The sequence below is a fragment of the Ailuropoda melanoleuca genome, chromosome 6, assembly GCF_002007445.2.
Source record: "Ailuropoda melanoleuca isolate Jingjing chromosome 6, ASM200744v2, whole genome shotgun sequence".
Lineage (NCBI taxonomy): Eukaryota > Metazoa > Chordata > Mammalia > Carnivora > Ursidae > Ailuropoda > Ailuropoda melanoleuca.
The window spans coordinates 77,281,119-77,308,174 of NC_048223.1; the positions used below are offsets into that span (position 1 = coordinate 77,281,119).

General features: G+C 52.0%; 1 protein-coding gene across 20 annotated transcripts in view; it reads right to left on the reverse strand.

The window, feature by feature from the left end:
• CAMK2G (calcium/calmodulin dependent protein kinase II gamma) overlaps positions 1–26,455 on the reverse strand; it is a 52,334-nt gene extending 25,879 nt beyond the window's left edge. For 16 of the 20 annotated variants that reach the window (XM_019800897.2, XM_019800891.2, XM_034662705.1 and 13 more), the window contains exons 1-9: positions 26,257–26,455; positions 15,363–15,422; positions 8,191–8,245; positions 7,244–7,309; positions 4,722–4,794; positions 4,471–4,573; positions 3,957–4,040; positions 3,418–3,512; positions 2,716–2,838 (exon numbers count right to left, since the gene is read on the reverse strand). In XM_019800897.2, coding sequence (XP_019656456.2) covers positions 2,716–2,838; positions 3,418–3,512; positions 3,957–4,040; positions 4,471–4,573; positions 4,722–4,794; positions 7,244–7,309; positions 8,191–8,245; positions 15,363–15,422; positions 26,257–26,440 — 843 coding nt within the window. In that variant the 5' untranslated portion in view covers positions 26,441–26,455. The remainder of the gene's footprint in view (positions 1–2,715; positions 2,839–3,417; positions 3,513–3,956; positions 4,041–4,470; positions 4,574–4,721; positions 4,795–7,243; positions 7,310–8,190; positions 8,246–15,362; positions 15,423–26,256) is intronic. The other 4 variants (XM_034662702.1, XM_034662700.1, XM_034662701.1 and 1 more) reach the window with 2 other exon arrangements.
• Between the last annotated feature and the right edge of the window lie 601 nt (positions 26,456–27,056).

A 27,056-nucleotide genomic window follows, 5' to 3' on the forward strand; every position in this document is an offset into this window, starting at 1 on the left:
TCACCCCTGGCCCACTCCTTTTCCTGGTTCCCAAAGCAAGTCTCCCAACCTCCTGTACCTTTTCTGAGTCTTATAATTTTACCTCTTCCTCCAAAGTGTAAATTTCTTCACAAAGAAAAACCAGAGATCCTCATATAAGAACGCCTTTGACTTCAGACCCCATCCACAAAGTGATTTTCATTTGCTTTTAACCTCTTTTTACTATCCCAACCTTTGTTTCCTTGATGAGCCAATATTTTAAACCCCTTATTCTAGACTATATTCTTTTCTGCAGTCTATACGTTATATTCAAGCCTCTCCTTAAACAAAAATGTGAAAACTCCCCTGACTCGTCATCTTCTCTATGTAGTACCATTTCTTCCTCTCTTCATCCTATGCCCTCTTCACCTCACTGAAGAAAGGTTTCGGTCTCTCACTCCACTGTCTCTGTCAGTGAAATGATGAAACTGGCTTTTAACTGGTCAGAGTCCATGGATTCTTTCCCATATTTATCAGGGACGCTCTGTGGCATCTGATTTCAGATGCATCCTTACTGAGACCTCCTGTTTCTTAGGGTCTCCTGCTCCTTCCTGACCCTCCTTCTGCCACAGAAGTTCTCATTGCCAGCCTCCTTTGCTGGCGCCTCTAACTCTGCCTGTCTTTACATGCTGGGGTTCAGGGGCCATACCTTCTCTTACTGAAGCAAATACAAGCCCACAGTGGGAATTCGATCAGCATAAAAACAATCCCATGTATTTCAACACCAAAGACACAGAAACAACCGCAAACTACATTTCCAATTTTAATTCTTTTCCAATCTCCACAACCACATTTCTAACTACGCATCTGATGTCTCCAGCTAAAGGTCCTCAGACACCACACTTGATCAAACTAAGATCCTCATCCTTTCTCAAAAATGGGCTCTTCTTCTGGGTTTCCTCTGAGTCAGTGAATGGCACAACCTGTGCTGATTACCAACTCAAAATCTGGCAGTCCCCGTAGGTCCCTCGCTCTCCTTCACTCTCCTTCACTCCCTAAATCCAACTGCTCACTAAATCCTTTTGAGTCTATCTACCAAAAGCTCTCAAATTTGTCTGCTCGCCACGCCACCCAGGCTCCTATCACTACCCTTAGCTGAGACCTCATCCGGTCTTGCTCAGGCAATTACAACAGCTTCCTGAACTCTCTGCCCCAGCCTCCTTTCCTCTTCAGTTCCATTCTGTACACAGTTTCCAAAGTGATCTTTCTTAACTGCGTATTTCACTCCGTCTTTATTTGGTTTTTAATTAATTTTTTAAAAAGATTTTGTTTTGGGGGCGCCTGAGTGGCTCAGCCAGTTAAGCGTCTGCCTTCGGCTCAAGTCATGATCTCTGAGGTCCTAGGATGGAGGCCCGCGTTGGGCTAGGGTGCTCAGCGGGGAGCCTGCTTCTCTTGCTCCCCCTTCCCCTCCCCCTGCTCGTGTGCTCTCTCTGTCAAATAAGTTAATAAAATCTTTAAAAAAAAAAAAAAGATTTTACTTTTTTTCTAAGCCATCTCTACACCCAATATGGGGCTCGAACTTACAACCCCGAGATCAAGAGTTGCATGCTTCACCGCCCGAGCCAGCCAGGCGTCCCTTTGTTCCCTCTTTAAACCCCTTAAATGGTTCTCTAAGCTTCCCAAATAAAATCCAAACTCATTAGGCAGAAACTTTTATGTCATGGAATCTTTTTGGCTTCGTTCTCTTGCATTTTTGTAGGCGTATCTTCATCTACAACTAAACTACTTAACATTCCTTCAACTTGCCACAATTTCCCATGGCCTTTCACCCTGGTTCATGCTAACTTCTGCCTGCAGGTTATCATCCTGAGGAACTCCCAGCCAGTTGCCAAGAATCAGGATAGGGGTCACCTCCTCCATGCAGCCTTCAGTAATCTCACTGCTCACCAGAGAGCATGAGTTCCTGTGCACTCATCAGATTCTTTTATGTACTTGTCACATTGCAGAATGGTTGCCTGTTTGAGTGCCTAGCTCCCCAGATAATTTTTAAGATTTTTGGGGGAAGGTGCCTCACTCATCTTTGTATCTCCAGGACCCACACAGTGACTGGCACCGAAGAGGCATTCAGTAAACATGGGAAAGGACAAATACATAAATGCCTTGTGGTTGTCAGGGGGTTCTTTTTAGTTTGAGAACAGACATTTCACTCTATAGAATTTTACAGAGGTATTTAAGAAAGTAGAGTATGTCGATCCACATTGACAGCCTGGGAAGGGGGTAAGGGGTGGGGGGTGTTCTCCTATGGTGAGGTTTTTTTTTTTTTCAGTCATGAACTTCAAGATGCTCTTTTTAACTGCCCAGAGGCCCTTTTGGTTTATTTGTTGGATCTTGGTCACATTTCCATTACAGTTGTGTGAACATGTACCCTAAGCTTGGCAATTCACTTTGGGTTCTGCCAGCTGCTTTCCATCATCAACTACCTAGAGTCTCCAGAGTCAGGCTAAGCCCTCATTCAAGATCAGAACTAAGTCACACCTGACAAGTAAGTGGGGGGAGAGACAGGCTGAAGCCATTGAGGCCACCTGCTTCCTTGGAATCCCTCCTGGGCCCCATCCAGCCCCCCTCCCTCTCTGCTGGATCTTTGTTCAGGGCCCAGAACAATCATTCTCTGCTCATAAACAGGAGCGTGAAGAGAGTACTGAGGGCACACTGAGGGCTGACATCCCGAGCTCCTCTACTCCGGGTGAAGACACTTACACAGACCCATGGATGCTTGAGAGCCTGGTCAGCTGTGATGCGCTTTGCAGGGTTTATGGTCAGCATCTGGTTGATCAAGTTCTTGGCTTCAGGAGTCACCGTGTCCCACTCTGGTGATGGGAACTAAGCAGGAAGAGGGAAAGGAGGCATATGAAATCTGTGAGCCTCACACCCTGAAATGGAGGCTCTGTCTTTGTCCCAACTCCTATAAGCGGGATACCCTGCGCTATCTAAACCTGCCCTGGGTCATCCCAGCACCTGTGTCAACGTAAAGACTAGGAGAGGAAGACACAATCACGGTTAGAATGCCAGAATATCCGGTCAGAGCAGGAAGGGGACTCCAACACGTTCTGGTTCAATCCCATCTCCCTACTAGAAAGAAACGGTGACTCAACAACATGCCCAAGGCCCCACTGCAGTGGAGGGAGCCACATGTCCCTATGTTATGCGGCACACCACACTTCTCAGGCCACTCTCCACATATAATGGATCAAAGAGCTTCGGTGGGCTCCTCGATTTTATAGCAACCAAGAAAGGCTGTGCAAAAGAGTTGTTCCTGGGATAGGGTGTGGTGAGAATTGAGACCTGTATGCCCATCCTTGGGTCCTCAAAGTCCCCTGACACTCCCTGTATCCCATGACACACTAAACATGCCCCCTCCGGTGGATACAGCCCAAGAGTCAAGAACAAACCAGTCCTTACATCATAGGCCCCAGCCTTGATTTGCTGATACAACTTGTGCTGATCCTCATCCCAGAAGGGAGGGTATCCCACCAGGAGGATATACAGGATGACCCCTACGAGACAGAACACAGGTCATTGGAGTCAGTCACCGACTACACTGAGGAACCAAGAAAAGCCACACAGGGCTCAGCCACCCAGAAAGTCCAGGTTCTAGCAGAGGTAGAAGTGGCTGCCAGATGGTACTGTGCGCCACTGGCCCTTCTGCTATGCTTCACTCCGCGTGTCAGCAAGCCACATCGGGGATTTCTTTCGGCATAACCCATCCTCCAAGGCGTGGGTAAATCCCTCTTTAGGAAGGATGCAGTATAATTCAGGAAAGACCTGGGGAGGAGCGTGTGATGAGAACAGCCCTCCCAGGGGCACTAGAGCAAACACCGTGATTTCACATACACCAGACACTTGTGGGGCCCACAAGGAATAGCGATGCCTATTTCTCACCATCGCTGGAAGTTGAGGGCCCTTAACACCAAAAAGCTGAGAGTGTGGAATGGGCTTACCGCAGGCCCAGATATCCACAGGTTTTCCATAGGGATCTTTCCTCAAGACCTCAGGGGACAAGTAACCTGGGGTACCAGCAAAACCTGTAGCAGAAGAGAGGGCGGAGGCACACTGAACCCACTTTCTCTCTCGTTGAAACCACATCAGCAATTTCCCCCAAGTCCCGCCTCATTCCTGCTGTTTTTGCTATATAAGCTCTCAGTGCATGGGCAACGAGAGATGACAGGCTGGGTTTCTTGTAGTGCCCAGAATAAAATCAGAGGGCAAGTTCGTGTGCCTACCAGGAACTCCCATTTCTCCCCAGAGGCCCCAAGAATGCGGTGCTGACAACAGCTAGACTCGCTGCACTGAGTCACCTAGGACCAGGGGACACTCTGTACCCTCCCCCCTTCTCCAGTCTCTGAAGAGACCGGGACCATGAAGGGTCTGGCTTCTGGTTCTGAAAGAGGAAAGCAGATCAGGAAGAGGAGGAAGGGCGGGGGCCGCATTCCAGGAAGACGGGGTCACTCTTACCAAACCAAGCCTGCTGCTCTCCCTGTACTTCGATGGCTAGGCCAAAATCAGCCAGCTTGACGGCGGCACCCTTGCATTTACTCGCTAGCAGCAGGTTCTCAGGCTGTGTAAGGAAGAGAAGACCTGGTGAGGCACCCACCCACCCTCTGGCCCTGAGGAAGCCTAGTTTGGGTCCCCGCAGTCCCACCACCTGGCACCAGGTGGCGCCGACGCCTCACAAGCAGGAGGCAAAGGGGGAGCCTGGGTAGTACCTTCAGGTCCCGGTGGACGATGTCATGCTGGTGGATGTGGTTAACACTCTCCAGAATCTGATGTATACAGTGGCTGCAAAGCACAAGAAGAAGGAACGTCAGCACAGGGTTAAGCCACTCATCCACGACCACACACTACGGACGAAAGCATGGAACTCTGGGTTAGAGAGTCACAGGGAATCACCGAACGAGAGCTAAAACCTTGGGACTCTGGACATCATCTAATTCAACCTGTTTTACAGAAGAAGAAACTGAGGGCCTTGCATGTTAAGTGGTTGTCCAGGGTCTCCCCACTAGATAATGGCTGAGGACAGACTAGAACAGAGTTTACCATGCCTCCTTAGACAGTAAAGGCCCAATACCGCCAGTCCATTTCCAAGAGACTGGCGACACTTCTGAGAAATAAAGACCATCCAGCCCCTTCCTTCTTTTTCTCCCCCTATAGTAACTCTGTTCTTGGAGAAGAGGTTTGTGGTGGCATCTTAGGAAGGATAGTACAACCGTACCTCAGTTTTTTTGCTGAGGGTCTACTCATTCATTTATTTAAACATTTACTGACTACCTCTGTGCTTGGTACCACACAGACTATAAAGATGAATTAGACCCAGTGCCTGCCCTGAAGTTTATCATCTCGTAGGGGAGATAAAACCCAGGACACAGACCCCTTTAAGAAATGATGTCCTTAAGAAGATTCCAAACAGGGCAACCGAGGAGCATTTCTGGTAATGATTTTGCATAGAAAAAGACAAACTAACCCAGAGTCACCTTCAGCTACTATTCCTTTTCTTTCTTTCTTTTTTTTTTTTTAAAACAGGCTCCACACCCAACGTGGGGCTTGAACTGAACGTGGGGCTTGAACTCACGACCTTGAGAGCAAGAGTCGCATGCTCCACCAACTGAGTTAGCCAGATGCCCCCACTGCTATCTCTTGAATCAGGCTGCCCACCTTCCAAAACATCCTGCCACACTTGCGGTCAAACTCGCGGAAGGGAGCGTTGGCAATCTAGAGCGATGGTGAAAACTGGGGGATGATTTTTACCCTCGGAGGACATCTGCTCATGCCTGGAGACATTGCTGGGGTTGTCACAATTAAGGCGGAGATGCTACTGGCATCTAGTGGGTCGAGGCCAGGGATACTTCTTAAACTCCACAATGCACGGGAGGGGCCCTCACCATGAAAACTTATCTGGCCCCAGTGTCAGTAGTGTTGAGGTTGAGGATCACTGGCCTAGACAATGAGGCCCCAGTCGGCAGGAGCTAGCGGGGATATGGAGCAGGCTTGCAGAAGGCTGCTGGGCTGGTGACCTGGACTTCTCACTGCTCCTCTAAAGTCTGATTCTGGGGCTTCCACAAGACCCAAGGGGTCTTACCAGGCTCCTAGAGGCTGAGTCTCAGGCCTCCCTTCAGGACACAGCCCATGAGTAGGCCAAAGAGACTTTAAGACCGAGCTGAAGAGGCGAGTCTCCACAGAAATGTATAATTAGAACAGAGCCAGGCTAGCAGGGAGAGCCTTCTGGCCAAAAATGGCAAAAGTGCGAAGTGTCCCAGCAGAGCCAGGCCAAGCCCACTGGTACAGTCACACACCACCCCTCCCTTCCCCCTAGCCAGCTCTCCCTCCTCCCCGCCAGGCTCCCAGAGCTATCACCGCCTCCTCTTGCCCCAGAGTCTGGTCCTCCCCTGCTGGCACTGGAATTCATCTCCCCACTTGAGAATTTTTCCTGAGGCTGAAGCATCTGAAGTTGATCAGCAAACACTGGCCTCTCAGGGTTGAGAAATTTGTGAGGAAGCTGCACTCCCCCACTCTCCAGAGGCAGCCAGAGCTGCCACATACGCCAGATAAGCTGCAAGCAGGATGATCAAAACCAGGTTGTATGGACATCACCCTCAGAGAAAACTCAGGGCCGGGGGAGGAGCCGAGGCAGGAAAGACAGGCCACACAAACACCCGAGAGCTGTGGTGTGGGCGGAATTCTGCCAGGGCTTCCACGGGGGGCTGAAGGCTGAGGGAAGTGGCCAAGGATCAGTCCTCCAGCCTGAGGGGCCCCACATCAGGGCTGGTCGTGGTGGTCAAGAGACTCAGTGATCTAGGCTGGAATCTTTTTTGAGAAGATTCCTGGTTGATTCACCCAGATGTTTACACTCCTTCAGAACACAAACCACATTTCCTCCATCTCTGGATCATCCCCAGGGTGCGTGCACACAGTAAAATTTGTCAAAGGAAAGAAGCAGGGGTAGGGAGGGCCCTTGGGCAGGCTTGCAAGTACACAGGAGTGCAAAGAAAAGGTACTTCCAGGGTGAAAGGGTAAAGGAGACTTGCAAGTGCTTCGCAAAAAAAAAAAAAAAAAAAGACGGATCTAACTTCTAACATCACCCATAAAATGCAGCCCAGGTCCAGCTCTGTGGAATCTTTGTCCAGGCAGGAGCTCTTCTGATCTATATCCAAAGATTCTTCAAAGAGGCATAATATGCCTGCCCCCGTGAAGTAGCCAAGACTCACACTGAGCTCTAGGGCTCTTGTCTCACCTGGCATCAGCTTCACTGTAGTACTCTCTGGCCACGATGTCTTCAAACAGCTCCCCGCCGGTAACACTGCAACCAACAGACAGAGAGGGTCAGAGGAAGCAGGTCAGCTGGCCAACCCCAGCATCCAACAGGCAAGAGGTCACACCACGGAACAGCTTTTACAGAGATCCCAACTCCACATGCATTCCATCCGAGAGCCCAGAACATGTTCGATCCTTCAATGACATGGGGCTTCTCCTTGGGGTAACATGGGCCCTCCCTTCCTCCTGCACATTTCTGCGTCTATAACCTACAGATTAGCTCATACTCAGGCAAAGATGAATATACAGGGATCTAAGAGAAAATCACCAACCTACTCAGAAAGTCATAGCTTTATTTGAGACCAATATGAATACTAAGATACACAGCTGCCCAAGAAGGACAGACCTACTCCTAAAGTTGAAGAATAATGAGATCAAGGACACAGAGACCCAATCCTGAAAATACCGGAGAGGCATTTCCAGGAGGTGAAGAGCTACTTTTGAGATATTAAACCACAATCAAAGTGGAGGAGAGACCAAGTGGAGTCCAGTCTATGACTAATAAAAGCCACCATTAATTTCCCAGAATTTTTAAGGTCATGCGAAGAGCTGTATTCTATTTCTCCACTAAGGACAACACACCAAGAAACAAGAAAAAAAGCATCTGCACAAGGTGTGCTGCTGAAGAGAAATGTGAGAGCAATGCCATCTGGGGGTTTGGAGCCCTGGGGAGACTGTGAGTGAGCAATGAGGTCCCCTCCACAACCTGCCCATTACCAGAGGAAGGTCAAAATCAAATCCTTTCCCTTGGGCAAAGGAGAGGGACCCTCGGCAGAGGCTGCAGACCCAGTTTAGGTCTTTCTCCAAGCCTTCATGGTGAGCCGGCTGGAGGGAAAGGCCCCCACACCCTCAGAAAGTGGCACTTACAGGTCAAACACGAGGTAGTGAAACCCTTCTTCAGAAATACTGTCATGGAGGCGCACTGCAAGAGAGGAGATGGGGACAGAGATTAACAGAGAGAAACCTTGGAAACCTACTCCTCTCCTTCTCAGCAACCCCACCCCTGCCCCAGCCTGCCAGCCTCCCTGGACGGTCTTCTGAAGGAATGGCAGTGAGAAGTGGCAACATGCCCGTCACCCCCCGCCCCCCAAGACAAGGTGACACGGCCGCAGAGCAGAGAAACAACCAGATCCCGGGTCCAGTGCTCCGGCTGCCACCTCAGACGGCCTCAGACTTAGGCAAGAGAGAGAAGCTTTGTGGCTAAGAAATAAGACAAGACAGAGAAAAGCAGGAACCTCCCCAGAGGGGCTAGTCCCAGAGAAGGAGGTCCTGGGATCTGCTGCGTGACGGTGTAACGCAGGGCAAGAGCAAGGGGCGCCAAGGGAGGCTGACCATGGAGGGACAGAGGCTGACAAGACAGGAAGGCCCGAGAGCCCTTTCACAGGAGTAGATGGGAAACGGGGAATTAAAGGGCGGGGAAGAAGCTGGAAAGGTAGCGCCCAGCAGGAAGGCACATGGAGTGAAGCTAACGGATGGTGAGCGTGGGTGGCACATGCGGACTCAGGCAATAACAACAATCACAGTCTATTCAGTGCTTCTTACTAGGCTCTTTGCAGACATGACTTATTCTACAAGGATTTATTGAGCACCTGCTAGGTGTGGGACTCCATGCTAGATGGTGGGATTTAGGAAGGACACAGTGGCTGTCTCTGAGGAGATGATTCTTCTGGACAACCACCCTGAGAGGAGGATTCCTCCCATTCTACAGATGAGGACGCTGGAGGCTCAGAGACATCATATCTTACCGAAGGCCAAAGATGCAATAGGTCAAGATGTAAACCCAGCTCTTTCTGACTCCAAAGACGGGTCTACACCACTGCTTCCTCTAAGAATGTGGTGTAGCCCACACAGCCAGGCCCCAGAGCCATGGAGCCTGTGAGAGAGACTACCCACAGGCGCACCTACAGCAGCAGAGACGGGTCCGGGAGGCCAGGGCACCGAGCAGACCGGGGCAGCTCACCAGCTGCAGGAAAAGGCTGGCAAGCAGAATCCCTTCCCACTCCCCGCCTCCAGAGCTCCTGGGCAAAAAACCAACCTAATGTCTTCCAAGGTCTCCTCTTCAAGCTTCTGCCCACAAAGCCACCTCAGGCTTAAATGCCAACCCCAAATACCCTTCTCATGCAAACAAAGGCGGCTGTCCCTGTCCCTTCCCTCACCTGAACTCTCCTGATGGGGAACCTCTGTTTGACCTTCACGCCAGCCCTCAGCAGTTTTGGGAGCACCTCACAGAGCGCTTCAGGAATGGCCTGACACCAAACCGACCGATGAAGTTCCCGGATACACAGCAGTCACCGTGTCTCTTCCTTGGTGGACCCAGGTTGCCAACCACCCCACAAGACAGGTTCCATTTCCAGTGCCAGACTGTTTCATCAGGGCTGAGGCGCTTCCCTACAGCCTCTCCCACCACAGAAAGATCATAAAATACAGGCACTTGGCCATCCCTACAGCTCCGTGGTTCTCCTCAGCCGACAAAAATGAGGACTCGGGCCTGCCAGGGCTAGATTGAGGGCCTACCGACTGTTGACACTTCCTACTGCCTGCTTTATTTGATCTGATCTGGTTACTCAACACGGATCTGGTTACCCCAAATTCCACCTCCAACTGTGATTTACCAATGAGATCAAAGGCAGGGGGTACTTCTCAAATCCCTCCTCCTCCAACTGTTCTCTCCTGTACTTGGGCGAGCAAGCTCCTACTTCTCTAGGCCCCCAGATGACAGAAGGAAGGAGCTACAGCCAGACCCACTCTCCCCCCCTCCCCGCCATCAACCCGGGCATGCTCAAGTGAGCTCCCCCAAAGCTGTGCCAGCCCCCTCCTCACGTGTGCTTCTCAGGTCTAAGGCGGTGCTGCGTACGAGGTCCTGCTGCAGCTGCTGCTCCCAGGCTTCCAAAAGGACTTTCCATTTAATTAAAAATTTGCTATTAAAAAGCATTAAAGTGTGTAATACAAATAATCCCCTGGAAATCAGCTGTCCCAGAAGCCAAAGACCAGCTTCATTAGGGCGGTGACTAACAGTAGCAGGACGGTAAGCTAACAGTACAGCAGGTATGATGCTAACAACCACTCCCAGGGGAGTCCTGCCACTTGGCCCTGCCTCTCCCGGCCGCCGGTGCCCCGGGCCTGTCCCCTCGTCCAGCACAGCGGGGCTGAGGGTGTGGCAAAAAGTCCAAGTGCCGAGGCGGGGAGGCATGGGCGCTTGCCCTTCTCCAGGAAGGCCACACACAGAGCCCAGGTGCAGGAAGGAGAGAAGGGGAATCAGAAAAGAGCAGCCCCGGAAGATTAATCCTTCCAGGCCACCCAGCCCAGAGAATGACTTTGATGTGAGCCCCAGAGCAAGGTACCACTGAGACAAGAAGGGACAGGCGCAAAAGGCCTCATAGCTGAACAAGATACTATCTATTTTTTTTTTTCCATTTGTAAAGAGAATTAAAAGAACTGAGAACAAGAGGAAAAACTTGCCTGTACTGCTCTAAGAGCCTACCCAGCAGAATTTTGATAATAATGACCCAAGTGATCACTAATATTTAGTTGGTTCTATGTGCTAGACATTCTGCCAAGTGCTTCACATACGTTATTTTCTTGAGCTCTCATATTACCTCTGTTACCCCCATCTGACAGGAGAGAAGACCGAGGCCCCGAAAGGAACTCATCCAAGGTAATCCTAAGTGGCAGAACTGAGACTTGAAGCCAAAACAAACTGACATCAAGATCCTTGATATTGTGGCATTGCCTGCGAGGGAGTCACTTTCTCTGTCCTCTAGGCAACGGAACTCCAACCTGTCCCCACTAGCTCTGGCCACTCTGATCTGCTCAATAGTGTCCATGAGGCACCTTTCTGGAAGCAGGCGTGGCTGCACATGCCACGGACATGGCTGTGAGGAAGAGAAACCTAGCCCTGCTGCCACGGAGCTTCCGGGGCACTGGGGAAGACGGGCTTTAAACGAGCACTTACACAAATATGTCACTACGCACTACTGCGGAAAGGGCTACGGAGCAGAAGTAAAGGGTGCTATCGATGTGTGGGAAAAAACCAATCTGACACCCAGTCCTTTCCACAGTAATGAGACAGCCTGAAGGCCAAGGAGGGCCAGACCAAGGACACAGACAGAAAGACCTGGAAAAGGATTATAAAGCATCTACTGCATTTCAGTGATAAAACTAGTTATTTTTCTTTAAATAAACTGTGGAGAGAAAAACAGCCCAAACACCTAAATACCTTAACTTAACATTTCATACCTTCAAGGACTAACAACGCCATAACCCAAATGCTGTGGCTATTTCCGGTTCTTTAGAAACCACCCAACAATATGCCACATTTTAACTAGGAAATCTTGGCTCAAAAAGCTCTGAGAAAGTGTCACTGTTAAAAGTGTCTGCAGCAATAGCACAGTGGAAAGGAGGTCCTGCTTCCGGGGGGCCGACGGGGGACTGAGGCTGCCTCCCAGGAGCAGGTGGGCAGGACTCCCTGAGGCAGAGATTTAGGAGCTGCTTGGTCAGGATTCAAGATTTTCTTCTTTTTCTTTGCCCCTGTTTTTGCTCCACTTACTGTTAGCTGAATGGGCCCTGGGCCTGAGGTAAATGGCAGCCTGGCTGAGCTGGAGCTGAGGATTTAGGGAAGGTCACTTCCAGGAGCCGGAGTCCCTGTTTTCATCGCCTCCATTCTTTCCAAGACAAGGCCCCCTTTGCCCACTGAACCCTCTCACAACTCCACAAAGAGGCTAAATATTTGCTGGAGGTCACAGCCACGGACCAGCAAATCCCACATGCCAACCTGGACGACAGGATACCGAAGCCACAGACCTTGCTTCCCCAAACGACCCACAGAGCAGCAGTGTGAGCACGCCCTGGAGACCACGCTCCTGAGGACGCTCAGGTCCACACCGGACCTACAGAATCGGACCCTGAGTTTCACACGCACCCTCGGTGATTCCTGAGCACGTGAAAGTCTCCGCAGTGCTGCTCTAAACCGTAAGGCTAGACTGTGACTGAACCTGCTGGGGCAACTCAGCACGGAGGAAGACAGAGCCTATTCATCAGAGGAATTGAGAGCAGGGAGCAAGCAGATCACAGGTCGAACACGCTCCACACAGACGGTAGACACGACTACTGCCGGCTCCTCCTCTCCACTCCACACCTCTGGCCACTCTCCCAAAGCTGCTTTAGCTTCTGCAGTATGGCTCCTCACCAACAAGCTTTAGTTTTTTTTTCATCCATAAACTTTTGTTTTTTGAGCAGTTTAGGGTTCACAGCAAAACTGAGCAGGAAGTCCAGAAAGCATCCACAGGGCACCTGCCCCCGCCCCCGACGCACAGCCTCCCCTACCATCAGCATCCCCCACCAGACCGGCACACTTGTTACAATCAATGAACCTACACTGACACATTGCCGTCACCCAGACTCCGCAGTTTACGTGAGCACTCACTCTTCCGGCAGGCTTTTTAACCCCTGGGATAGAGTATCTATTAGGGAAGAAAACTGGGGATGGCTGGCTCTTTGCACCAAATATCCTTCTGAGTTCAAGTGCCTCCGAGTCTGACAGCAACCAGAGGGGGACCATGTACTCTCTGTTCTCAGCTTCCTCAAGTCTGCGCCACTCTTGGGCTGGTCTGCTTGTACCCCTGTGGGATGGAGTTAAAGAGGCTGGAGCCAGAAGGGCCACAGCACTGAAGGACGGGGCAGCAAAGAGAGGGGAAGAATAGTGAATTAGGGCACAAAACGGCCTCCTCTCTGCCACAGGCCAGCTCAGGATCCATGGCAACCTCAGCCTCCTGGATCTACCACTCCACCGCAGCTCCAGGAGCCTGGTTCCCACCGGAAGCTGGAGAGCCTGGCCAGGCAGCTCTCCCAGGACACAGTCCTGACTCACCCTTCCCTCTTGCTGCTCTTGACCCCGGAATGAGGCCCCAGACCAACATCCCTCAGGATTTGGGAACAGTTGTGAAATGGAGCACAGTTCTAGGCAATCAGATGCTAATGAAGTGAGTAGCCCTGGCCTGGCCTGGATCTCGTGGGCCCCCTAACAGGGTAGATGGCTGCGGTAGATGGTTCCCCAGCTGCCGGGTCCCCAGGTGGAGCCGGGGGCAGGTGATAAAAAGGAAAGAGCTACCAAACCAAGTGAGGTCTAAAAGGTCAAATGTATATTTTTAATTTCTAGAAAGGCATAAAAAGAAGGGTACAAGTGTTTTCAGCTAGAATCCCATTTTTGTCCTTTCTGGTCATTCCCTGATTGTCTTCATCTTACCCCAACCCTTCCCAAAGCAGCTTTGGGAGGGTGGCCAAATGTGCGGAGCGGATCTGTGATCAGATCTGTGTGCACATGATGCAGACGTGGTTCTGTCTCCTGCCTCGCCTTCCCCAACTTCTATGCTCCTCCCTGCATGAGAATGGAACTTCTAGGTTAGCGGTCACACGCTCCAAAGCCTCCGGGGACCAGGTAGGCAGTGCAAACATGAGGTACTGGGGAGTCGGCAAAGGACGGTGGCCAGCAGACTGCGGGGGCAGCCACTGCCCGGCCCTAGCTGCTTCTGGCTGCACACAGATGCAGGCTCAGCAGAGCCCCGATGTCTGATTCGAAAGACTGCGAAACAGAATTTTTTTTTTCCCAAGATGTGAAATCTTGTTTTTAAATACTGGCAAATAATAAAATATTTTTAGACCACCGAGCTGGCCAAACAAAACACGCCCGAATTTGCGACTGCTGCTTTAGGCGTTCCTCTCATTGTCTCTCCTAGCCAAGGTGACATGTTGCTCCCCACCACGCTGTTTGCAGGTGAGCGTCTGACATCGGAGCTCACCCAGGGAGCTCCAGTAGTTCTGAGCCCGGAACTCAGAGGTGTTGGCTCGGCGGGACACACTGCACCAGCAGAGCTGAGCACTGGCTATGCCAATCTGCTTCGGGTGTAATCCAAGCTGCTGATTGTGATCTGTAAAGCCCTGCATGGTTGGAGTTCTGGTTACCTCAGAGCTGCTCCTCTCCCCTTGGGCTGGAGTATGACCTCAGCTCTCCCACGTAAGAGCTCACGATAAGTTTTCCAGCCCGAGGTCTGGGAAACCAGAGGCTGGGTAGCTCCGAAGGAAGCATCAAGCTTCAGCAAGTCACCTCCCAGCCCTGGCCACCAACAGAGCAGAGCGGGCAGCCTCCGGGGCACTGTGGGAGCCCCGATATTTAGGCCATGCCTGAGGAGCAAGGAACACGTGTTGTTCTTTGTGATGACTCAGGGCTTTCAGGGAAAAACCTAGGAGATGCTCCCTGCTCTGCCTCAAATCAAGACCAGGGTTTCTGCTCAGACACTGCAGCCAGCCCGGTTTCTATCCCCTCTGCGAGAAGCACCAAATCAGGGCCAATGCTTTTGGCAAAGACTATTTCAGCTGAACAATGTAAAACTGAGCCGGAGTGGGTTGTGGCAGGCAAACCTCCTCAGGCTTTAGAACAGCCAACAATGTGCTCTTGTCCCCCAAGTCAGGGTGGGAGCAGGGAGAAATCCTCTTAATTTTTTCTCCTTCCCCATGAGAGTGGCTCCTGCCATCCCTTCTCCAGAGAAACCAGGCGGGTGGGCAGCTTGCTTTCCTGGCTCTGGGAAATACAAACGGGAGCACCATGGAAACCCCCAGAGTGTGCACGACACCGTAACAGGAACAAAACTCTTTCAAGCCCAGAAACAAAATCCGGACCCTTTTATGATGGCTGTGGAAGGCCCCTGGTGAGGGATGCTGGCAGGCTATTAGCCCGGAGCCTCACACGCTGCGGACCCTGGACCTCAGCCCAAAGACGGAAGGAAAAGGGGAAGAAAGGGAGTCTGAAACCTGTTCCAGTACCTCCCATCCTGAACGGCACTGCAGGGATGGAGACACTCAGGTCTCTAGAGCAGAATGCCCCAGAATTCTGAGCAAGACACAACTGCTATCCCACTTGGACAAAAAAAGTTACACCAGGCAAAGGTCCAGGGACAGAACTGGTTTCAGACACAAAAGCAGGGGATCTCTGTTCTCCCTACCTTCTCCCAGCTGCCCGAGAAATAGCCCCAAGTGGAGGTGCTTACCAATGTTTGGATGTTTCAAAAGTCGGCATATCCGGGCCTCACGTTCTAGCTTCTGGTGATCTAAAAGCAGAAGAGAGAAAACAAAAACCATCAGCCATCCGTTCTATTTGTAGCCACCTGGCTATTCACAGTCCTTCAATTATTAGGCACTAATTTGCCGAATTAATGCAGCACGTCACGGCAATCCCAGAGACAGGTATTACGACTTTTTTCAAATGAGGAAATGCCTGAGGAAATGCCCTAGGAAAGTCCCTCAAGTTAGTGAGAGACAGGGTCAGAACCTGAATCCAGGTCTTCAACTACAACTCTGGTACCCTTTACACCACAGCAGGGATTTCACCGGGGCAAGGCATCCAGATCTCTTCCTTGATAGAAATACTACCAATAACTACGTTTTACTGAACACCTACTATGTGACCAGGCACTGTGCTAGGAATTTTGCAAATATTCTCTGATTTAGTCTTCACAGAATCCCTGAAACATAATGATGCTGACAACCAAGATGATGATGAAGATGACAGTGATCTGACAAAATGATAATCAGAGCCAACACTTCTTGAGAGCTTACTTCTATACCAGGTAGAAACATCTTTTAATTTACTCTCGTAACCACTCTGCGAAGCTGGCACTATTATGATGCCCACTTCACAGTAATCCTGCTTCTCCTCAGGATCCTCCTGGCCACACCCTGCTGTGAGTGCTCACCTCTTGGCACTCAGGCACTGGGCTGACTCTGTTTTGGTGAAAGGACCAGAATCCAGGAGTCCCCAGGTGCAAGCAAGCTGAGTTGGTCAGTTCCTTCCACAGGAAGCCAAAGCTCCGGGAAGTAGGAAGAGAGGATGCTAGTACTCAAAGCAAGGCGGCCCAGCAGCCCTCCCCCCCACCTGCTGGAATCCTGCCAAACAGTCCCCTCCTTCACAAAGTCTTCCCTGTTCCTCCCGCCACATGTGACCTCTCCTCTCTGAGCATTCCGCCCATCGTCCACTGCACTTCTTGGAATTTTCACATCGTACATTATGTCCCGTATCTTTTGGTCCCAAGCTCTTCAAAGGGTGGGACCTTTCTGAGTGATGCTTCCTAGAGTTCCTGCCATGACAGGGGCTTTGTATCGGTTTATCAGTAACACCAATGGTAGTAACAACGTTATTTACTGAGGATTAACTATATGCCAGGCAGAATCGTGGGTTATCTCACTTCATCCTCACCGAGACCCTGTGAAGTAAAGGATCTGATGAACCCCATCACGTGACAAATGAGGAAACTGAGGCTTAACATGTTGAAGTAACCCACCTCAAGTCCCAGCCAGTGGATGCAGGCAGTCTGAGCCTAGATCCCTTTCTCCATCACTATGCTATGATGACAGGATAAAGTGAGAGCAACTAGTAAAGACTCCGGGCTTCGGGAGGCATTTCTCCAGGTCAAGGCAGGTGCTTTCCCACCCGCACCTGCCAAGTAATTCCTGCCTCCCTTGGTAGGGGCTTCTGTCCACCCCACCTCCAGCTCAACAGCAAAGAGCCTCTGTAGAGCTCCCCATGAGCCCCACAACCATCCTCCCAGGTAGGTGCTATGACTGTCACCATTTCAGAGACAATAAAACTGAAGCCCAGAGAAGTCAAATAACTCGCCTGAGATCCTACAACAGGAAAGGGAAAGAACTGGGATTCGAACACAGGCCTGCCAAAATAATGTAGTCTGAGATAATGCAGGGATTATAGACTAAAAGGAATTCATATTTGTTGTTTCACCAATCACCCCCAGTTTTGTTCTAACTTTCCCTCTAGCAACAGCTCTGCTTTGTGGAAGAAGGAGGTGGGGACAGGCAGAGATTAGTTCCTGCTGCCCAGCTAATCCATCCCAGCTGCCCAAAGATCTGGGTCAGGCCCTCCTTCCCATCCTCAGGTTCAGCATGACCACTGACCAGGATGCAGCCAGAGAACCACAGGTGACCACATTCCCACATCACCTGGGATCCATCAGTCCCAGGGACCTTCAGACCCTGGAGTTAGTTGAGGAAGGAGTGCTAGCCCTGCCCAGTGGTGGGGGCGGGGGGGGGGGCTTGCTTCTTCCAGATCTGGCCGGGAAGATGTCGGTGCTACCCCACTTTCCTCTCAGCTCCTGGAACTGGGATGGAAGTACCAAGCTAGCCAGCCCCAGAGCTTCCACCCTCTGAACACTCACCTCACCACCCTCTGACCCACAACTCTTGGGCTGGGCTGCCCAGGCAGGTGCAGGATCTTGCAATGCGGAGGTGGCTGCTGAGGGGAAGGCCTGGAAGATTAATGTTTATCTCCTCCCTTAAGTCTCTTACTGGCTAATGGTTACAGTCCCACAAGAGCAACAGCACTAAAAATAAGGGTGCTCTGGCTTTACCAGTGACTCCGAACGGGGAGAGAAGAGACACAGATTCCTACTTCCAGCTCCTCGAAGGAGCTGCCCAGCATCCAGAGGGTCCTTGTTAGCCACTTAATTCAACCCTGTCTCCAAGGAGCCGAGTTCCGCATGTCCTCTCTGAATCCCAGGCTGCTCCTTGGTCTTTGCGCTGATCCTTAGCGTGCACTCCATCCGTGAACACAACAGTTTTGGAGTCAGACAGCCCCAGGTTGAGGCCGAGCACGGCTATGGCAGGTGAGTTATCAAATCCATCTGAGCCTCATTCATTCATTCAAAAACACTGTTTTAAATGCTATGGCTACTACAGTGAACAAAACAAGACAAAAATCCCTGCCTTCACGGAGGTGATATTCTAGTGGGGCTGGGTGGGGAGAGGGACAGACGAGAAGTGGATGGCGCCTGAAATGTCGTGGCAAGTGCAACGTGGGAAAATAAAGCACAGAAGAGGAACAGTACACATTTAAACAGGATGGTCATGGAAAGCCTCAGCAAGGACGTGACGTTTGGGACCTGAAGAAGGTGAAAAAAGGAGCCAGGCACAAATCTTGGGAAAGAGTTTCCTCACTTCGAAAACAGAGCCAGTGCTCTCTGCAGATTAGATGAGGTGATTGGGTAAACGCTGAGCACAGTGCGTGGCCCACAGGGAGAACGTGAGCCGTGGCTATTGCCAGAGACACTGAGAGAGTCGGACCCAGTCTCCTCCGGCCTGGGCGGCCAGAGTCCACAGCACTCCAGCAGGGCCCTCTGACTTGGCTCCGCTGCAGCCCTCCTGAGTGGGGAGGTGCAGGCGAAAGGTTGGCACCAGGGGCTTCTCAGAGAGGGGACTGCCTAGGAAGTGCCACTGCGTACGGGATCCCTCCTCTTCCTCAGCCTCACCCTTGGCGGCTGTGGTGTCCTGTCATCCAGAAGCTCTGCTCAATGAGCCACGTGGCTTCTGCCTACCATACTCTCCTTGCGTCCATACACCATGCACCGCAGGCCGTCGCCCCAGGCTCCCTGCTGTCACCTCCTGCCCCTTCCCCCCCACACACACCTCCTATCCCGGAGTCCCCTCCAGGACCAGGCCGTCTGGGAAAAAAGCAGACCCCAGCAGCTGTGGTAGTTCAGAGCGAATGTGGTTTGTAGAGCATCTTCTCCAACTATAAGGGCTGTCCCGGCTAAAGCACAGCATCACAACCCCAAAAGGGGTGAAGCCACTGAACTGACTGGGTCCACAGTGGCAGCGCTAGGGCCTGTCTGGGCATCCTAAGGTGGTAACACACTAGCTGGTGCTTTTGTCTCAAAGATGGCCGTCTCCCTCGAGACACCCCTCCTTCCACGGACCCCAGAGCTCACTGTTCCTAGGCCTTCCAAGGCTGACCCTCTTCCCACTCACCTTTCAACTGGGCTATTCCCCGCCCCCTCACGTGGCCCAGCCCCCCCTTCCTGTTTGACAACAGCCACTTCCCGCTTTTGCACAGGGCCACTTCCTGCCTGCCTGTGTGCTGCTGCCATGGAGAGACCCACCCCTACCGACCTTCAGCCCAGCTCCAACCACATCTCTCTGCAAGGTTTTCCCCCTCAAGAGCAGAGGTAACAACAGGAGCAGAAAGCAGAAGTGGCCGTTATCAGGGACCTGCTTGGGCCTTCCCCAGTAGCCCACCCAGCGTAGAGCCAGGCCCAAGAAACAAGCATCCCTGGAGGCCTTGCCTCTCCTGCCTTTGGCCTGAGCACTACAAGACTTGATCCAGGCCAAGGACCCATCACAGGAAGAGCAGAAAGGAGTGACCAGGTAGTCAGTGCCAAGGGAGGCAGAAAAGAGGAAGCAGTGAGCAGACAGCATGTGGCAAAGAGGAGACAACGGTTCTAGAACCACCTCTCCCCTAAATCCAAAAGAGAAGCCTACTCCAAATGTACTTGCCTTCGCCCCACAGGACCAGGGGCCAGGGAAGTCTGGCCATTGATCCTCCGTGGCCCTACAGGGACATGGCTGATGTAGTGACATTTCTCTAAAACTACAAATGCCAGCACTAGCTTCAAGTAAGATTCTACTACCACCTAAATACACCACCGTCTGTAATGGGAAAGGACACACAGCCCTACTCCGGCTATGAGGACCCTCCCCAAGTTCCAATCCCAATGACACCTTTGACTTTTCAAAGGGTATTTCAAGGGTCTGTACCTGTGATCCTGACATGAATGATGAGAAGATTCCTACAGCTTCCTACGGCCCAATTTCAGAGGCTCCAAGTGGAGCGTCTCCTCTTGCTGCCCTCCTGAGTGCCCTCCTCCTTCCCAAGCGCCAGAGGCCTCCATCTGGCCCCCAGGGCCTCACTCTGAGGAGAAGGAACAAGGGCACCATAGGGATTTGGTGTCATAATCCACATTTCCAGCTGCTTATAAACAGCCCCTGGCTTTGGGCACTGACCAGTGGGAATCCCAGGCCACAGTCCCATTGACCTCATCCTGACACTGTGATGCCACATCCCTTCCTCTTTGAATCTCACTCCAAAGGTGCAAAGAGTCTCCAATTAAGAGCAAAGTCCATCCACCATGTCCGCGCAGGGGTCACGGCTCGGAATTCCTTCACACTCACACCCGGGACCAGCCGAGGGCTGTGAGTATAGTGGATGGGGCCCCAAATGTGCTCATGTGAACCCCCAAGGCTCTGTCCTGAATCTGGCATCTCCCTTTCTCTTCAGTCCTCGCTCAAGCAGCTCTCACCAGGTGACACAAAGACCCAAGGCCCCTGTGGCCTCTGTGTCTTAAGAGAAGCTTTAACTAAGGAGGGAGAGGAGAGAGGTACCAAGACGTGCCCCACAGCGGAAGTCTCCCAACCAGCGTGGATGGAGAAAATCCCCATGGGGTCCCTCCAAGCTCCAAGAAGGCAGGGCTCTGCCTCTGGACACTCTGGATGCTCTCCGGGCCAGAAGAGGGTCAGCCGCTGAGTTCTCCATGCGCCCGGCAGGGATCTGGGTGCCTGCAGCCTTTGCCCACTGTTTTGGTGACATTTCCTTCATGGTAACCAGCCCCAAGTAAAACATCCCAGGAAGCAGCCCCTAAAAATAGCTCCTCCCAGGGCAGCAGCAAGCGGGGGGAGGGGAAAATCAGGGAGGAGAAAAGAGGGGAGCAGATGGGAAGCTATTGCGGCTGCTGATAGGACCCAGGAAGTAGAGACAGTGTTGGGGGGGGGTGGCTGGAAATATCCCCACCACAGAGGGGTCTGTACCAGAGAGATGGGTACAGAGGAGAGCGAGGCCTCAGCCAGCAAAACGGAGAGGTTTGCTCCACCAGGCTTAGGGCTCTGGGCCTAGATGGAGGTGTGGGGATGATATATCAGCATGTATCACAGGAACAAAATGCCCAAAATGTGTTTTCAAGAGAGGAGCCAAGGGGTAAGTGAAGACCATACTGCTTGAGGACGCTGGGGTCTGAGCACTGGCAAAATCACCAGCTCAAAATAAACAAACCAACCTTTTGTGCCTTGGTTTCCCCACTGGCCCTGGGGCAGATCTTTCTGGCCATGCGCAGATGATAAAAGGCCTCTGCCGAGAGGCACTCAAGAGGTGCAAAGTGCCCATCTCTTCCTGTCATCACCCTTTTGGCACCCATGGGATCAGGCCCCTGTCGGCCTGCCAAGGCTGTCCAGAGAGCAAGCACGGAGCTGGGGGCAGGAGCCTGTCATACCCACTCCTCCCCATCCCTGTCTCTAGCCTCAGCAGAGAATGGGGTCAGTCACTCACCTCTAGGGTTTCACCATAGCCTTGAAGCTTGGAGCACAGCTTCCAACAAGAGACTGGGGCAAGCAGCAGGGAGAGAGCAAGGATGGGGCCACCTTTCCACCTCCATCCCTACCCCATGAGGCCAGTACCCAAAGTCACCCTGGGAAGGTGGGTGGGAGGGTAGGGTGACAGGCCAGTGTTGTACGAACTAAGTCACATAACTCATAGCGTGACTGTATGACAAAACCGGCCCAGCATAAGCCTTTGGCACAGAGACGGGACCTCCAGGCTGCTTTCTCATCCACTTACGGGGACGAGTCAGTGGAAGCTCAGTCATTTATATACAGGATGCCCATTTCGCCGTCAACAGAAATTGACTGGCCTGTTATCCTCAGGAGGACAGCACAGTTTTGCATACAACCTCCTTAAATGCTTCCCCAAGTAGCAGAGTCCCAGCGTTCCAGCACTACATAGATTACTCTTCCTTCCCTCCACCCCAGCCCTGCACGGCTGCTTCACCCTTCCCTCCCTGCCTCCCCTCGCTTCACCCAGATCCTTAACAGGAAAGTCTCACTTGGAGATACCACAGGGGACACAAATGTCATGGGGGCTGCTCAGGCCAACACTAAGGGGGTGGGGACTTACAGCTGACACCACCCAGGGGCATCCGATTTCAGTCCCCAGGGCCAGCTGGACCCAGAAAGGGACAGCCTTTGCCCTTCTGGTGGCCAGCATGCCACTGCCTCAGCCACTCAGCTTGCCCCGCCTTGGACACAGGTTGACACCCCAATCTGGGGGCTCAGAAGGAGGCCCCTCATCACAGAAAAGCCCACGGGCTCAGATGGCCACATACCGGCAGAGATGCCACCTGGAGAAGGTAAATCTGTCTGGTAAATCTCAGAGAACGTGACGAGAGCGACTGTTGGTGCGTTTGTGGATTTTAGATGGCATTTCTTAAAGCGTGGCTGGGGGACCACCTGCATGAAATTCACTAGGGCACTTGTTTAAAGTGCAGATTCTAGGGCCCAACCCCAGACCTCCTGTGGATAGAGCCCAGGAATCTGTATTTTTTAACCAGCACACTAAAATTGAAAATCGCTGCTGAGAGGAAGTCCCAACATCGCCCTATAATGCCATTACTGACAGGGAAGAAAGAATCATAAGCTACACTGTGCTCCTACATCTCCCACCTGCCTATATGCCCCAAGCACAGGTCTTTAACCTCATGTATCCTCTCCAACAGTCATGTCAGGCCTACAGCCTGGCTCCATGGGTCGGAAAGGGGGAACCCAAGACAGCAGGAGGGTACGAGGGCTCCTACAACTTGGCTCTGAGTTTCCTGAGGGCCAAAGCCAAGCAGCAACCATGACTGGTTACGTTGTCCTCTGAACCCATTCATTCGACACATATAGGCTAGGTATGTGTCAGGCACTTTGCTGGGCCCTGCCTACTCAGAGGTAAAGAAATAGATATGGTCCCTACCCTTTACCTCCCAGGTCCTCAGGAAGAGGAAAGTTTTTGCTTACATTTATTTAGCCTCAATAAAAACTTCTTCACATGCGGTAAACAGATTAAAAAAAATAAAACATAGCCAGTGCTGTAACACATTTCAAAATATTGTTTCTGGGAGCATCTCTTAGTAAGGCCAAGTATCCATGTAGTAGAAGCAACTGGAATCCAGATAAATGGTCCAAATACAGAGGTTCCTTATGATGCTAACTGTTCCAAGGATAAATCCTAAACCACAGAAGAAGAAAGGACCATTTGCCCTTCAACTATAGCAATATGGGGAAACACTTTGGATGTAAGCAAGAGAGCAGGATATAAAATGTTATGCTCCACGAGGTGAAAATCTATATGCATATGAATAAAGATAAGAAGGGAATCTGAAGATTTAAAAATAAAAAAAGACATAAGGGCTCAGGCTCCTTGGGGGGGTGCTCTTAAATCTTAAAATAACGACTTATCATTGCCATCACCTGGCCCACTAGCTCCTGCATCCAAGCCTATTTTAAATGCCTCCTTCAGCCTAGTGGGGAGCTAAGCTTGGAACCACGGGCTCCCTTAAGAGCCCCAACTCCACACCTATCACTGTTCCAAGCAGAGGGAGTGACGTTATATGACTTTCAGTGACTTTACGTAGACAGGCCTGCAGACAAAGACGGTGCTCAATGCACAGCCACACGAACTCCCTACCTTGTAACACAGCCACGAACGTGGGCCTCTGGGGCCACGATGACAAGAAACAATGAACAAAAGAAGGATTCCCACCCAGATCCAATCCCCCCATAAGACCAGGTCTCTCCCCGTGCCTCCTGAGCAGTTCACCGTGGATGCCAAGGAGAAGCAGCTTGATACCCTTTTCTTTCCTTTTGATTTGCAGCACAGAAAATCACAAGCAAGAAAGAAAACAGGCAGAGAGACTCTGCAAACAGAGCAAGCCCCTTCAGACCCTCATGGACGACTCTGGTGGGCCCACCACATTCCCGGACACAGAAATCCAACACCTGCGGAGCCCCAGACAGACAGACAGCGAAGAGTGAAACCCAGTCCCAGCTGCTGCACCTTTATAAAATATACAGCGTAAACTGAGAGGCTGCAGGGAAGCCATGGGCCTTCACTCCCTGACCCCGTGGGCACCAGCCTAGTGGGCACCCAGGCCCAACTCTCCAGGAGCTCACATCCCCTGTGCCCACACCTACGGCACAGCCCCCAGTGTGGTCCCTCCATCTCCAAGACAACACCCTCCCACTCTCCCACCTCCGAACCGTACTGGCATCGACAGATTCCTGACCCCTCTTGTTGGCATCAGGGCCCGTCAGCCAGGACCAGGCCTCTGTCCCTAAGTTAACCTGGTATGCAAGCCACACAACAGAGCCCCAGTCTTGGCATAACCATCGAGAGAGAGGGGGAGTTGATGTCTGAAGCATATGATCCTATACAAGAATCCTTTCCTTGAGGGGAAAAAAAAAATCAAAGAGAAATCAAACCTCATCCAGTTTGGGCAGGGAAAGAAAGATGTCAGTTGGAAAAGACAAGACAAGGTTGAAAGGAGGTGAGGAAGGGAAGGTCTTGATGACACAGGTCAGGGAAGTTCAGGTGGGCAGGGAAGGAGGAGAGAATGACAGCCGAAGGCAGGCAGCTCCACAAAGTCACCACAACAGCTATCCTCACACCCCAGAGTGTGGCTCCCAGCTTCCCTCCCTCGCTCACCCCTGGGTCAGAGGACGCTGGTGAGATGAGGAACACGAAGCGTTGCATCATTAACTGAAGACACCAGACACCAGCCCCATTTCGGATGCACCAGGGCTCTGCTGTATGGGCACAGGGAGGTACCCACTCTTGAGCTGCCGTCCCTGCCTGCACCCTGCACCCTTGGCCACAGGCTATCTGCCAAAGAGCCCAGCCCACGGTGTCATCTCCCTACCCCAGGGGAGGAGGGCATCTGACTGTCCACATATCTCTATGGCAACCATCGCCTCCGACTCAAGGTACCCAGAGAGAAAGAAAACAAACAAATAAGTCAACTTTATAGCCAATGTAGAGGAACAGCAAGAGATGGAGGCTGGGAGGGAGACAGCAAGACCAGCTCTGTTCGTGGGGATGAACAGAAGCCCTCCCAGCCAGGAGGCAGACATACCCTTACTACACAGGTCCCAGAACAACTGGATGCATGACAGAAGCCCACGGTCATCTTCGTGGAATTTAATAGCTTCTCTGATGCTTCCGGACATCAACTACATCTCTCACCCCAGAGTCGCCTGGGTCCCTATTAGCCATAGCCCTCACCTTCCCCAGGGCATCGGTCCTGGCTCCTAATATATGTGTGGCATCCTACTGCCCCATAGTAGCTCCTTTCTCTGGGTCTAAAAACCTTTGTCCCCTGCTGCACCCCGCAGCCCTCAATGACGACCCATCCACATACCTCTGTACTCGCCAGACCTGTTCACAGAGCACTGCACACACTGCTGGGTCTATACCTATCAGATGAGGTGAGTTTGGCAAGCACCCAATACAAGGTTCAGGGAGTGTAGGTTTGAGGTGTGAAAGACAGGGCCTCACCCTCCTGGCCTCAGGTACTGGGGAGGATCCCACAAATCAGGCTCCAAGGCCTGGGCCTTCACAATCCTCGGACCTGGAGGCAATGCTGCTCCCACCCAGACCGGGCCATTGAGATTTCCAGACCATGAGGCATCACCCTCCACCCAGGACAGGCTGCATCTGCTGCTGCACCACCAACTTTGTAATTTGATCAAAAAAGCAATCAAGTTCATCTGGCAGGATTTGTTCCCGAGAAGCCCTCGCCAGTAGCAGCCTCCCCTGATGTTTACAGATTCCCTTCCCTTGGGAGTCTGTTCTGCCGCCTGGTGGGCAGGGGGAGGCTGAATTCGTCAGAGCTGTTCACTTACTGCATTTCCAACCTAAGTCACCACTGGGCACAGGGACTAGGACAGGCCTGGAGTGGCTGCCCACTGCCCCCAACCCAGAGACTCTAAATTAAGAGCTCTCCATTCCATGCTACCACCACTCCCCGTATCTCTGCCTCCCTTAAAAACCAAACTCCCTTGAGCCTTCAGGTACCATTCCTCCCTGTAGCTACCTACGTGTCTTACATCTTTTTCATTCTTTTCTACCCAAGCACGACCCATGCAACTCCTTGACTGGCTTCCAAGTCAACCAACCCTGAAACTCCAATTCTTCTGCAGGGGCTAAAATACACAACTCCCAATTCCTGGAGCATCTTCAGAAGCTATAGCCCTTGGAGGCAGCCTAGGGAGAGGCCACAATGGGGGAACACTCACCCCGGGCAGATAACTTCTTGGTATTGATGATTTTTGCTGCATACTCTTGCGTGGAGGTTTTCTTCACACACCTGCGGACCACAGAGAATGCACCCCTGGAGGGAGAAGGGGGAAAGAACTGGGACACGGAGCAGAGCAGAGTGACACAGACACGCTTCAGGTCTGAGAACAGCGACGCTCCCATCACCAGCCATTTAGTCAAAATCATAGCCCCCAACATAGTGACCATCACCCTGTAACATGCAGCAGAAGGATGTGGCCACCGCATGACACTGAACGGATGGGGGTGGAGGACCACCCCATCCCACCCCCACGTCTAGTCGCCAGACAAAGCAACAGCCTCAACCTCAGGCTGTACATCGGGAGCTGGTGGGCAACGCTTAAAACACACACCTGCTGCATCTCAGAGACAGCCCTGCAGTCCTGGCCAAGAGAACCAGGAGAAGGGACAGAGACCCTGCCCTTCTCTCAACAGGAATAGTTGAGGGTAGGGGAAGGAGAGATTAGGAAGAGAGTATGATTCGGAGAGGGAAATCTCCCTCAATCATGGGGGTAGGTGAGGAAAGTGAGGCTCAAACCCCCCACAACCGTCTTCATCCCACTGCATCCCAGCCTCAACTGACAGCAGGGAAGGAGAGGATCCAGTTGTGGGTCTCAGACGTCTATAGCTCCCCTACCCCATGATTTTTTCCACTACTTTTCCCCCAAATGGGAGCTCGCACTCTCTAGCTCTGGAAACGTCTAGGGGGGCGGGCAGGGCGGGGGCTGCAGTGGCCGGTCGGCGCCGCGGGTGGGGGTGG